The sequence below is a fragment of the Engystomops pustulosus genome, chromosome 9 (genome assembly GCF_040894005.1).
Source record: "Engystomops pustulosus chromosome 9, aEngPut4.maternal, whole genome shotgun sequence".
NCBI lineage: Eukaryota > Metazoa > Chordata > Amphibia > Anura > Leptodactylidae > Engystomops > Engystomops pustulosus.
In genome coordinates, this window is record NC_092419.1 from 9083013 (window position 1) to 9095717 (window position 12705).

Below are 12705 nucleotides of genomic sequence, written 5' to 3' on the forward strand. Positions count from 1 at the left end.
CACAATATAATCATAAATCATACATTTGGAGTGTGCTTTACCTTCCAGCACCTTAAAGGATTGGCCAGTTTATAGCATGTATTTTGTAATGTGTGTGTAAGTGTTGGGACAGGATATTAGGTAATCGACCAATTCTGTCCATAAAATGGCTGGAGAGTCATGTGATCCTACCAGTTGTGGAGAATTAGATTTGGGACGTAGACATAAAAAAATTTAAAATTTAGGACTGGCCAGTTCTTTATTTTTAAAAAAGCGAGAACAGACCTGTGTAAAGACTTCTACTGCTGCAGTAAATTACTTCTTGAAGCCCATTTCCACAATGCGCCCTTAAAGATACCATAGTCACTATTTAGTGTAATGGGCCCTGGACTGTATTAAAATTGTGTTCCATTACAGTTCAAATTATTTAATGGCATTTACTTCTTTCATATGGGATTAAGCTAATTGGAGGTCTGTCCATAGCTGGAGGTCCTTTTCTTTATTTTCTCAACTGGTCAGTATCAAACTTGGCAATTTGTCCAGGTGCTTATGGGCCCCCAAGAAGCATTGGGCCCTTGGCAGCCACTCAAACCTCTTATATTATAATATACTCTCCCTGCGCACACTGTATGATGTCATCACGCCACCACGGCATCGTACATAGACATGTCCCCCACATTCGCTACTACACTGAAAGTCCGGAGTGAAAAAAAAGATAATGGGGGTCATTTACTAAGGGCCCGATTCTCGTTTTCCCGAAGTGTTACCCGAATATTTCTGATTTGCGCCGATGTTCCCTGTATTGCCCCGGGATTTTGGCGCACGCGAACGGATTTTGGCGCATCGGTGCTGGCATGCACGCGACGGAAATCGGGGAGCGTGGCAGAACAAAAACCCGACAGATTCGGAAAAACCGCCACATTTAAAAAACAAAAAGTGTTGCGGAGCTTGCACTTACCTTCAGCAGGAATAGGCCGGTGTACTTGAGTGCATTTCAGCGGACTTCAGCGCAGCAGCTCCACCTGGTGGACGTCGGAGGAACTGGCTTAATGAATCCCGGCCGGACCCAATTCCACCGCAGAGAACGAGCCGCTGGATCGCGAATGGACCGGGTAGGTAAATCTGCCACATAGTGCTCACCAGAGCATGAAAGCTAAGCACAGGCAGCCCCCAGGTTGCAGTCAAAATAGGTTCTGTAGGCTTGTACTTTAATTTGCATGTAAGTCCGGAAAGGTAAATTTTGTAACTGTTACTCCACACAAAATTTTATTTTCTCCCAGTGGCGATTGAATTCATTAGCGATAAACCATGGTCGTTGTGTGGACTTGTCCAGCACAGAGGTGGAAGGTCCGAGCTAGTACTAATGTCTATACCTGTCTGATAGATGCACTGCTATGCAGTACATTGATTATTACCATGTAGTTATGTGTGGTATAGTCTCTGCTGGTATATATTTATGTGCAGTATATTCACTATTGGTATATATTTATGTGTAGTACATTCATTGATAGTAGTGTATATAGTGTGTTATCATTATGATCGTCCCAAAGATTAAAGTAGACACGGCAATTGGGGTGCAGTGAAACACATAAAAAACAAGCCCTCATAAAATTGGCCCAAAAGTGTTTATTCACCAATTTCACTGCATTTGGAATTTTTTTTCCACTTCCCAGTACTCGGCATGGGATAATAAATACTTTGAAGTACAATTTGTTTATCAGAAAACAAGCCCACGAAGCTCCGGACATGGAAAAATTATAGATTTTGTAGGGAGTGAAAAATGGAAACAGAAAAATGAAAAAGTCCAAGTCGTTCAGGGACTGCATATGTCTATAAATTAGAGCATGTAGATCTGTAACTGTAGGTGGTATGTTTACAATTTTATTCATATCTAGTCATGTATTTTACATGCAATTTAAATTCTAGATTCTTTATTTAAATATTAAACTATCATTACAATAATTTTAAACATTGTAATTGTTTATCAGAGTCAATATGAAATTTACATGATGGACTTCTCACTCTCAAAGAAGGGAACTTGTTAGCTAAAAATTAATTAAGTAATTGTCACCAATACATCTGTCTTATAACTTAATCCTGCAGGGAGTGATTGTTTTAATAGGGGGCGCTAAATTATAGCTGTCTGATATGTTCTGTCCATTGAACGGTCGGAAGTTGTAAGTACTAAAGTGGATGTTTAACAAAATGTCAAGAAGAATTTCCCATGAGGCTTTTTCATTATCTGTACGAGATAAACTCCTATTTATCGATTTCCTGGTTGTAGATTTTCTTATTCTGTTTTCTGTCCGTTATTATCTTGCCTGAACTACTTAAACAGCAGAAGTCCATGTTCATTTGTTCATTTTAAGTCTGTAGGCACAGGGAAACTTCAGCACGTGTATGTGTTATGTGACCTCAGCATTTCATGGGATGAATATTCAGCGAGGGACAGCAAACATCTCGTAGTCGTGAGGTTGGGAGCCATTAGTGTTGGGTACCGGTCTAATGTCTATGAGGTTTCTGTCCATAGTTGGCTTGAAAGTGAACTTTTGTAATAAAGTGGTGAGGAACAGGAAGATTTCCATGCGGGCCAGACTCATGCCGATACACATACGTTTGCCTGGAAAAAGGAGGATACAACAGGTTAGAGTCCGGTGCACGTTAAGTTTTGACCATCTTAACAATCGGTAATTCAAACTTCACTAAGTGAAGAAACTCAAAAGTCCTTGATCAACTTTTTTAAAAGGACCATTCTGATTTTGAACACAGTTTTAATTATGAATTGGCCATTGTCATGGAGGCAGTAACTGCTTTTGCCCAAGGCAGTATAGTTTCAGAATCCTTACAACCCCTAAAAAAATTGGTCTCACTGTCTGACTATGTAAATTCCTTGTTGGAACCCAACAATGCGATATGGAGACCAATGATCATGTAATGTCCCATTCATATTGAGGAATATTACATGGTCCTCTCCAACCAATGTCCACAAGACCCACAGCCATTGATCAATACTTAACGGTACAACACTATTCTCGCCAAGTCTTCCATTGGAAGAGAGAAATAGTGATGGACCCTATTTATTCATACCCTGGACTCTGAGCATGGACCCTGCAAACTCCGAACCTGTGTTTAGGTGCTAACTTGCTAAGTCAAGCCCTTTAATTTGACAGTACCTGCAGAAAATGCCATGAAAGCTTCGTTCTTCTTAAAGTCTTGATTCTCATCAAGAAAGTGTCCAGGATCAAACTCTTCTGGGTCTTTAAAATGATTTGAATCCTTCAGGACAGAGGTTAGAATAGGGACCACAATTGTTCCCTACAGTAGATGATGAATACAGGTTACCAAGTTATAACGGTGGTGCTACAGCAGCATTGCTATAGGGCAGTGGTGGCAAACCTATGGCATGAGTGCCAGAGGTGGAACACAGAACCCTCTCTATGGGCACCAGACAGGACTGTAAGCCTCTCGCAGTCCCAGGCAGCCACGGACCCTAGAAGGAAGCTACAATAATAATCCAAGCTTTTTCTCCTTCTTTCCACTGTATTGGTGTCCTCAGGTGCCTATACAATTTAAACCTATGACACAGCAGGGAGTAAGAAGTTACTGCCAATTGTCGCATTGGCACTTTGCAAAAAATATGTGGGTTTTGGTTGTAGTTTGGGCACTCGGTGTCTAAAAGGTTTGCCCTCACTGCCTTAGGGGGCTGTAATATTTGGACTGGTCCCAAAAGACCCAAATTACAACACTTTGAAGCAATATAAATCTTGCCTTTTCCCATGCACTAAAATTTATAATATACAAGATGTCAGACATGTTCCTCCTCTGGAAGAGGATCAATAAGCTTAAATGTTCAAAAGTGGCATAGGTCAAAAAAATTCACCTAAAAAGGCTACAATAGTCATCTAGTACTAATATCATATGGAGAAGCAACTGAGCAATGCAGGAAGATCCCACTTATACTTGTACGTCAGGATCAGTGACTTTATCGAGGCTCATATGATTTAGTAAATACAATACAATATTGTTCTCCAATTTTCAGTTTACCTTGGGAATGTGAAATCCATTTAAAGTTGTGTCTTGCCTTGCTGCACGAGACAGTCCAACAGGAAAAATGTCTGCAAAGCGCTGAATTTCATGGACGACAGCATTGGTATATGGCATCCGAGCCCTGTCCTCTGCTGATGGACATCTGTTCTGACCTACTACACGGTCAATCTCTTCATGGATCTTCTCTAAAGAAGAAGAAAAAGGAACAAATTCAAGTTACTACTTTCAAACTCTTGAAAAATTTTTATCCCCGAGGATACCCCCTGAAGGCCATAATAAAAGCTCCAGCGAGGCATCGGCTAAATTCACATCACAATAATAGTACAGAATCTATAACCCTTCACATAGCGGACAACCCAGGACTACAATCTCATCGTGATCTTCAGTTGTCATTACAAAGCAGTTTGTGCAACTTTTTGAACTTTGCTCAAAGTTTCTGTAACATTTTGCATTTTTTCTCCAGTATCAGTATTATTGCAACAGTACAAAAGTACAAAAAGTAATAGATGTAAAAATGTATTCCATTTATCTAAAACCTGCCAGAAATATTACGCAAACCTTGAATAAACAGTTTGCAACCGCAAGACAGATTTTTGTAAAAACTTTAACCCAATTTCATGCAAGGTTGAAGAAAACAAAAAAGGAATGGGACAGCTCCATTCCATGTGTTGTAGTCAAGCCAGGTTACGGCACATCAGCACATTCATTTGAGTGTGAGTCGAGCTGTTCCGACTCGATGTTAAGAGATTATTCCATTGATAGGTCACAAATATTCTTAAATAATCTGTTAAAAGGGAACTTGTCACCAGGGACCTAATTTTTACCGAAGACGTTTCAGAAGCCCATTACAGCTGCAGTGTGAATCTGCTTTTCTGCTTTTTCTAAGCATTTGCATTACATTGCATTACAATATAATTGCATGTTATAACTTACCTCTGTGTAGTCCAAGGGGTTGGGCTTTGCTTTGGATGCATTACAAAAAACAACATGTAAATACAGACTGCTCAGCTCTTGGCCCCTATCTTTGTGCTCCTGTACAGCTCCTCCCTCTCCCACTGGTGTAAGCTCTGTGAAGGAGCAGGAGGGAGGAGCTGTACTGGAGCAAAAAAGTGGGGGCTGAGATCTGAGGAGTCTGCATCACAGACAAGTCACATGTTGTTTTTTTAAATAAATCCAAACCAAAGCCCAACCCCTGGGACTACACAGAGGATTCTGTCAGGGTGCAAGGTAAGTTATAGCACATCATTATATTGTAATGCAAGTGCTTAGAGAAAGCAGATGTGCACTGCAGGTGTGATGGGCTTTTGTACCCTGTCTTTAGTGAAATTGAGGTCCCTGTTGGCAGGTTCATTTTAAAGAGGTTATCTAAGAATATTTTTGACCTATCAATAGATAATCCCTGAAAGTCGAGTCAGAACTGCTTACCTTGCACTCAAATGAATGTGCTGATGTGCGTTAACCTGGTTTGATCACAACACATTGGGGCTCATTTACTAAGGGTCTGAATCGCACACTTTCGTCAGGTTTTTCCCGACGATTTCCGATTTGCACCAAATTGCCCCGGGATTTTGGTGCACGCGATCGGATTCTGGCGCATCAGCGCCGACTTTCACGCGACAGAAATCGGGAGGCCCGGCCGTCGGACAACCTGACGGATTCAGAAAAACTGTGGAATTTTAAAAAGAATTTGTTGCGCAAGATCAGCACTTACATGCATCGGGAAGAAGAAGATGAACTCCGGCGGACCTCAGCGCAGCAGCGACACGTGCTGGATATCAGGCGCACAGACCTTAGTGAATCCCGGCAGATCTGAATCAGCGTCGGACAACGTGTCGGATCGCGACTGGACTGGGTAAGTAAATGTGCCCCACTGTCACTGGTGATAGGTTCCCTTTAAGATTAAATTTAGCTTAACCTGCTGGTGTCATGAGATTCACATTCTACCATCGAAATACAGAAAGAAGGGGGACAAATGTGGCATGCTTGCTCAGCTGATCCAACAACGCATGCTTATGAAGGATTGAGTCATGATAACGATCCACAAAAATGATGGAACAGGTAGAGAACACATAAAGACATCTCACCTTGTACATGGGGGTATTTGAGTAGTATTAGGAAGCTGTATCTCAAAGTCATGGTTGTAGACTCCGTCCCAGCAAAAAACAAGTCAATTACTATCCCCTGTAAATTTTGTTCCTGGAACTCAGTTTCTGGATTATTTTTTTCCTGCAAAAGAAGTTATTGAGTTACTTGCAGTTATCTTTACACAACTTTCCAGACCACACCAAACCAGAGCCACGCACCCAGCATCAGTGGCACCTGTACCGTTAGTATATTTAAAACAGTTATGAAATACAGTCATGTGGTAAAACCTACCTCCTCCATTTTCACGAGGAAGCAGTCAATGAGGTCCCGTGGACAATTCTCATCAATGGTATCTTGGTGCGATTTCACCATGTCCTTCACAAACTGTCTTAACTTGATACTATTTGTCAGAATTTTCTGATGTGGTCCAGGGAGACATTTCATTAAACGTGGGAACATGCCAAGAAGCTGAAAAATATTATATCAGTCATTTCCTAATATAGAAGATGGTAAAAAGACTCTCCTTAAAATGTTGTTTTAGGTAATGTGACTTCTCTGTGACTCGACTGCTGACCATTGAAGATCAAGGCCAAGGAAAGGTTAGATGGAGGACTCCCCAAAATCTCTCTGTATACTTAATTTGGAATAAGCCCTGTATGTGGTAGATACAACTTTTGGGTTTCCGAATATCGAAGTGAAACATTCAATCCCATGTTGATAATTATCTTTTGTCTTTTGCAGAAATATCTAAAGTTTTTAGTTTACAGGAATCGGACCAGGGACAGGGGAAAGTTGGTAAAGACCTACAGTTACAAATGAACGTTTTGGGGTAGTGTAGTTTTAGGTCTTAATTAAGCTTGAAAAATTTACCTGACCAGAAAAAGAAGTTAGTCGCTTGAAGATTTCTCGGTTGTAAGATAAAAGGGTCAAGAACTTCTTGTCTTCATAGTCAAATCTCTCACCAAACACAATAGAACATATGACATTCGACACAGCCAGTCCAAGAATGTATGTTGGGTTAAATGATGCATCTTCAAACAAAGGCAATATTATACCAAAGATATTACATTACATTAAAAAAACACAAAGTTATTTGACCCACCTTGCTTTTGCATGATATTTTCTCTAAGACATTGGGCCTCTTCTTGGATCCTCATCTCAACGCTCTTCTTTCCCATTCCAAGATTTCTCAAGGTCATAAGAGAGAATCTTCTCATTGCTTTCCACCTCTCCCCATTGCTCATAACAACCCCTAGAACATAGTAAAATATAATAGTCTTTGGATGCAGAACAACATCATGGGGCACATTTACTTACCCGGTCCCGCGGAGTTCACGAAAGTGCAGTGTCCAACGATAATGTCGTGATTCACTAAGATCGTGCGCCCGATATCCTGCATGTGTCGCTTCCCCGCTCAGGTCCCCGGAGTTCACCTTCTTCTTTCTGGTGCATGTAAGTGCATTGTCCGTGTATAATGTGCTGTGCGGGGAGTCACTAAGATCCTGCGCCCGATATCCTGCATGTGTCGCTTCCCCACACAGGTCCCTGGAGTTCATCTTCTTCTTCCTGGTGCATGTAAGTGCATTGTCCGTGTATAATGTGCTGTGCGGGGAGTCACTAAGATCCTGTGCCCGATATCCTGCATGTGTCACTTCCCCGCTCAGGTCCCCGGAGTTCACCTTCTTCTTCCTGGTGCATGTAAGTGCATTGTCCGTGTATAATGTGCTGTGCGGGGAGTCACTAAGATCATGCCCCGATATCCTGCATGTGTCGCTTCCCCGCTCAGGTCCCTGGAGTTCACCTTCTTCTTCCTGGTGCATGTAAGTGCATTGTCCGTGTATAATGCGCTGTGCGGGGAGTCACTAAGATCGTGCGCCCGGTATCCTGCATGTGTCTCTTCCCCGCTCAGGTCCCCGGAGTTCACCTTCTTCTTCCTGGTGCATGTAAGTGCATTGTCTGTGTATAATGCACTGTGCGGGGAGTCACTAAGATCGTGCGTCCGATATCCTGCATGTGTCGCTTCCCTGCTCAGGTCCCCGGAGTTCACCTTCTTCTTCCTGGTGCATGTAAGTGCATTGTCTGTGTATAATGCACTGTGCGGGGAGTCACTAAGATCCTGCATCCGATATCCTGCATGTGTCGCTTCCCCGCTCAGGTCCCCGGAGTTCACCTTCTTCTTCCTGGTGCATGTAAGTGCATTGTCCGTGTATAATGCGCTGTGCGGGGAGTCACTAAGATTGTGCCCTGATATCCTGCATGTGTCGCTTCCCCGCTGAGGTCCCCGGAGTTCAGCTTCTTCTTCCTGGTGCATGTAAGTGCATTGTCCAGTGTGTAATACGCTGTGCGGGGAGTCACTAAGATCCTGCGCCCAATATCCTGCATGTGTCGCTTCCCCGCTCATGTCCCCGGAGTTCACCTTCTTCTTCCCGGTGCATGGAAGTGCATTGTCTTGCGACACAATTTGAAAGTTAAATCCCGCGCTCAGTCTGAATCAGTCGGATCATCCGACGGCACGCCCCCCGATTTCTGTCACCTGAAAGTCAGCTTTCGGTTACGTCGCCTGGTCAATACACCACGTCCAGTAAATAGTCTTACCATAGTTTCCAAACAGTAGAGAGAGAACCTCAATGTCGCCTCTATCATTGAATACATCTCCACAGTCAACAAGGGCTTCCTTAACAGTCTCATATCCAACTAAGATGACGGAAGGAATGTGAACAAACTGTATCGAGTACACGGGTCCATATTTCTTACTGAGCTGCAAGTACACAAGGAAGCAGAGAAAAAATAGAGGCTCTTTACAAAACTGAAATGCAACCATATACTTTTCAAAATAACCAATATACTCTATGTCAGTCATGGCAAACCTTTAAGACACTGAGTGCCCAAACTACATCCAAAACCCACATATTTTTCGCAAAGTGCCAATGCGACAATTTAAGCAGTAACTTATTACTCCCTGCTCTGTCTTATGTTTAAATTGCATAGGCACCTGAGGTCACCAATACAGTAGAAAGAAGGAGAAAAAGCTTTGGTTATCATTGTAGCTTCCTTCTAGTGTCCTGGGCTGCCTGGGACTGCAAGAGGCCTTGAGTCCTGTCTGGCGGAGTCTGCGGTGGGGTGAAGGCCTGGGTGCCCATAAAGAGTGCTCTGAGTGCCCCCTCTGGCACCCGTGCCATAGGTTTGCTACCACTGCTCTATGTTATCAATTACTTTACTACTTTATTTAAAAAAAAAAATATTTTATACTATAAGGTTCTCTAACCTGTTAATAGTTTTGTCTATATTGGATATTTCCAACTTGTTTTAGCTACTTGAGACCCCAAACCCCAAACGATTAGTCGTTACTGTTGATTTTTTTTTAATTTTTAGAAGCGCCATCAAGGATAAACAGTACTGTGGATCAATGCAGATGTAGGTAGATGCCATAGTTAATTGTGACCATGGCATCAGAGAGGTTGCTTTCTCATTTTGCCCACCAACCTTTGGCTGCAACCCCCAATCATGGTTCTTCTGCCTACAATCAGCAGTTTCTGTGTCAAGTGCTGCTTTCGACATAAGACACTAACTTAAAAACTATGTCAAATTATTTCTTTGTTAGTCCTCAATGTTACCCACCATCCTGTCAAAATGCCTGAACACTGGAAAGAGATGCTTATTGCCCCTCAACCAACTTAAGATTAATATTTACAATATTTCCATCACGACTCCCCCTTTAAGTTTGATCTTTTCATCACACACTCAAAGATTACAACATCAGAAAATGCAAGTTGTCTAGCAAAAACCAAGCCCTTAAACTGTACATTGACAGAAAGTGGCAATGAAAAAAAAACATATTGATAAGTTGCAAGTGTGGTAACCATGGTTTCAGACTAGAAAGAAACAAACATGATCTCCGGAAATGATTGCTAATGGCATGTTTGTTGTCAGACGCCATGTGGACAAATATTGTTTTGCAAAGGAGTAGGGATGAGTTTCAGATATGGGTACATGAACAAGAGCGCTCATCCCCACTGGTAACACCCATGATCAGGGCTGGCAGCGAAGAGGGTGTTACACTTTAAATGCCGCCAAAAAAAGGCTTCTATTTTTTCCTATGCCAATTCCTGTGGCATCATCGAGGAGCAATGATCCCAGGGTTTTGGGATTGGCATTTAAAGGATTGCCGGCACCGATGATGGGTGTGACTAGTGGGTGTAGAGCCCAAATGCCAAAGCTGAACCTAGACTTAGCATTATATTTTCCTGTCCGCTCATCACTACACAGGAGCCGTAGGCTTGAAGTGATAACCTTTTAAAGTGAACCATCATGAGGGTTTACTACGTGTATTCAAAAAGTTAACAACCCGACCACAGAAGAAGTGCTGACTCGTCACGTGACTTGGGGCGTGACTGCACACGGTTCCGAAATCACTCACTGAACGCTCATCAAAATAATTGAAAAATTGAGGTTTCCTCTGCTAGGGCCATGCAATTATCAGATCATGGTTATTAGTCCCCCCCATTGGTACAAAAACTTTTGGAAATTGTGGCTTCATTTCCTATAAAATTTGTTTTATGCTCAACTTAAAAATGCATTGAATTTCCATGTAAGTCTTACTGAAGGGGGGTCCAGGATTTTTTGAGGAACAGCACCACTCCTGTCTACAGGCAGTGTTTGGTATTACAACTAATTTTTTTCAATATTTTCCTAATATAATCTTAGTATTATTGGCAATGCAACCCGACTTACCTTAACCAAATCATGGTGCACTTCTCCAAGGTTGAGTTGTAAAATATTCCCGAGCAGTGGCAGGGGTCGGGGTCCTGGGGGCAGTGTATGTTTTGGATCGTTCTTCTTCCACCTTTTAATGATGTAAATCAGGATGGTGACAGCAGTTGTCAGAAGAAGCGTCACCCCAATACTCACGGCCATCCTGCAGCTTCAGCAGGTAGTGAGATTTAGACTCTATTCTGATTCATGTTGGAGTGAGGAGCCAGGGAACTTAGTGTGAGTGTATCTTTGGCTCGGTGTAGAGATTCTGAACTTGAAAACAACAGTGTTACGTAACATCCAGAGGCCCGCTGGTTAAAAAAGGGAGAGGCTCAAAACATCAGCAAGCAAAAGCTGCAGTTACATTTACAAAAAATTATACAATAATATATACAAAATATATCTGTGTAATAACTTCAAATGATACAAGAAAAGAAGACAGATACTTACATAGATACGTAGACAAACAGCTGAAGATGTAGCGTCTCTATTGTGTCTTGGTGATCCTGGTCTTTCCTATAAATGCCTTTGGATTGGGCCTGATCATAGTCTACATGGTTTTCCTACAACCCTTATATGTTAACAAGCTCTTACAATGATGTAACAGAAATACAAAAAACAATAAAAAATTCTTCACCAACTACCCCCACCTCTTTCAGGCTGACAGATGACTGATTAGCCATGTCTCACACTTTCTCCAATCTCATCATCAGAATAATCTTTGATTCTACCATTTCAAAGTCTTGCTATTTTCTGCCACCTCTAATACAAAAACCTTGAATATGCTTATTTCTTTGTTTTGAGTCACCAAAAATACAACTGTAGTTTCTTATCACTCCCAACTAGACCTCCATCTCCATGCTCTTCTATCTCACCTATACCTCCTTCCCCATGCCTTTCTATCACACATAGACTTCCTTCTCCATGCTCTTCTATCTCAACTATACCTCCTTCACCATGCTCTGCTATCTTACTTAGACCTGATTCTCCATGCTCTGCTATCTCACCTATACCTCCTTCCCCATGCCTTTCTATCACACATAGACCTCCTTCTCCGTGCTCTTCTATCTCACCTATACCTCCTTCTCCATGCTCTGCTATCTCACTTAGACCTCCTTCTCCATGCCTTTCTATCACACATAGACTTCCTTCTCCATGCTCTTCTATCTCAACTATACCTCCTTCACTATGCTCTGCTATCTCACTTAGACCTGATTCTCCATGCTCTTCTATCACACTTAGACCTCCCTATCCATGCTCTGCTATCTCACTTAGATCTCCTTCTCCATGTTCTTGTATCTCACCTATACCTCCTTCTTTATGTGCTTCTATCACAAATAGAACTCTTTCTCCATGCAAGGAGGAGCCACCAAAAACACAACTGTAGTTCCTTATCACTCCCAACTAGACCTCCTACTCCATGTTCTTCTATTTCACTTAGACCTCCTTCTCGATGCTCTTCTATTTCACTTAAACATCCTTTTCCATGCTCTTCTATCTCAACTTGACCTCATTCTCCATGCTCTTCTATCTCACTTAGACCTTCTTCTCTGTGCTATGTGATCCAGGATATGGTTACAATAGAATTCCAGAAAAGTGGATATACACACAGTATGATACAGTCACATACACATCGGACCATAAATTTCTCAGATTCATGCGATACACTATAAACACTGTGAGGGATAGGGATAGATAGGGTAAAAATATGCATAGAGTAGTACAAAAAATCCTAAAAAAACCCTCAAAATATGGGGATCCCTAAATAGCCTAATACCTCAACTCAGAGCAGTGGTTTTAAATAACTCCACCATCACCATGACCGGATGCAGAAGACAAGCT

General features: G+C 42.0%; 1 protein-coding gene across 1 annotated transcript; it reads right to left on the reverse strand.

The window, feature by feature from the left end:
* Window positions 1-1585: 1585 nt before the first annotated feature.
* Window positions 1586-11143, reverse strand: LOC140077735 (cytochrome P450 2C20-like). Its single transcript, XM_072125170.1, has 9 exons — window positions 10843-11143; window positions 8707-8869; window positions 7214-7363; window positions 6982-7142; window positions 6403-6579; window positions 6111-6252; window positions 4024-4211; window positions 3153-3294; window positions 1586-2599 (listed from the first exon to the last, which is right to left on the reverse strand). The coding sequence occupies exons 1-9, from the start codon at window positions 11023-11025 to the stop codon at window positions 2418-2420; spliced, it is 1488 nt and encodes a 495-aa protein (XP_071981271.1). The 5' UTR covers window positions 11026-11143; the 3' UTR covers window positions 1586-2417.
* Between the last annotated feature and the right edge of the window lie 1562 nt (window positions 11144-12705).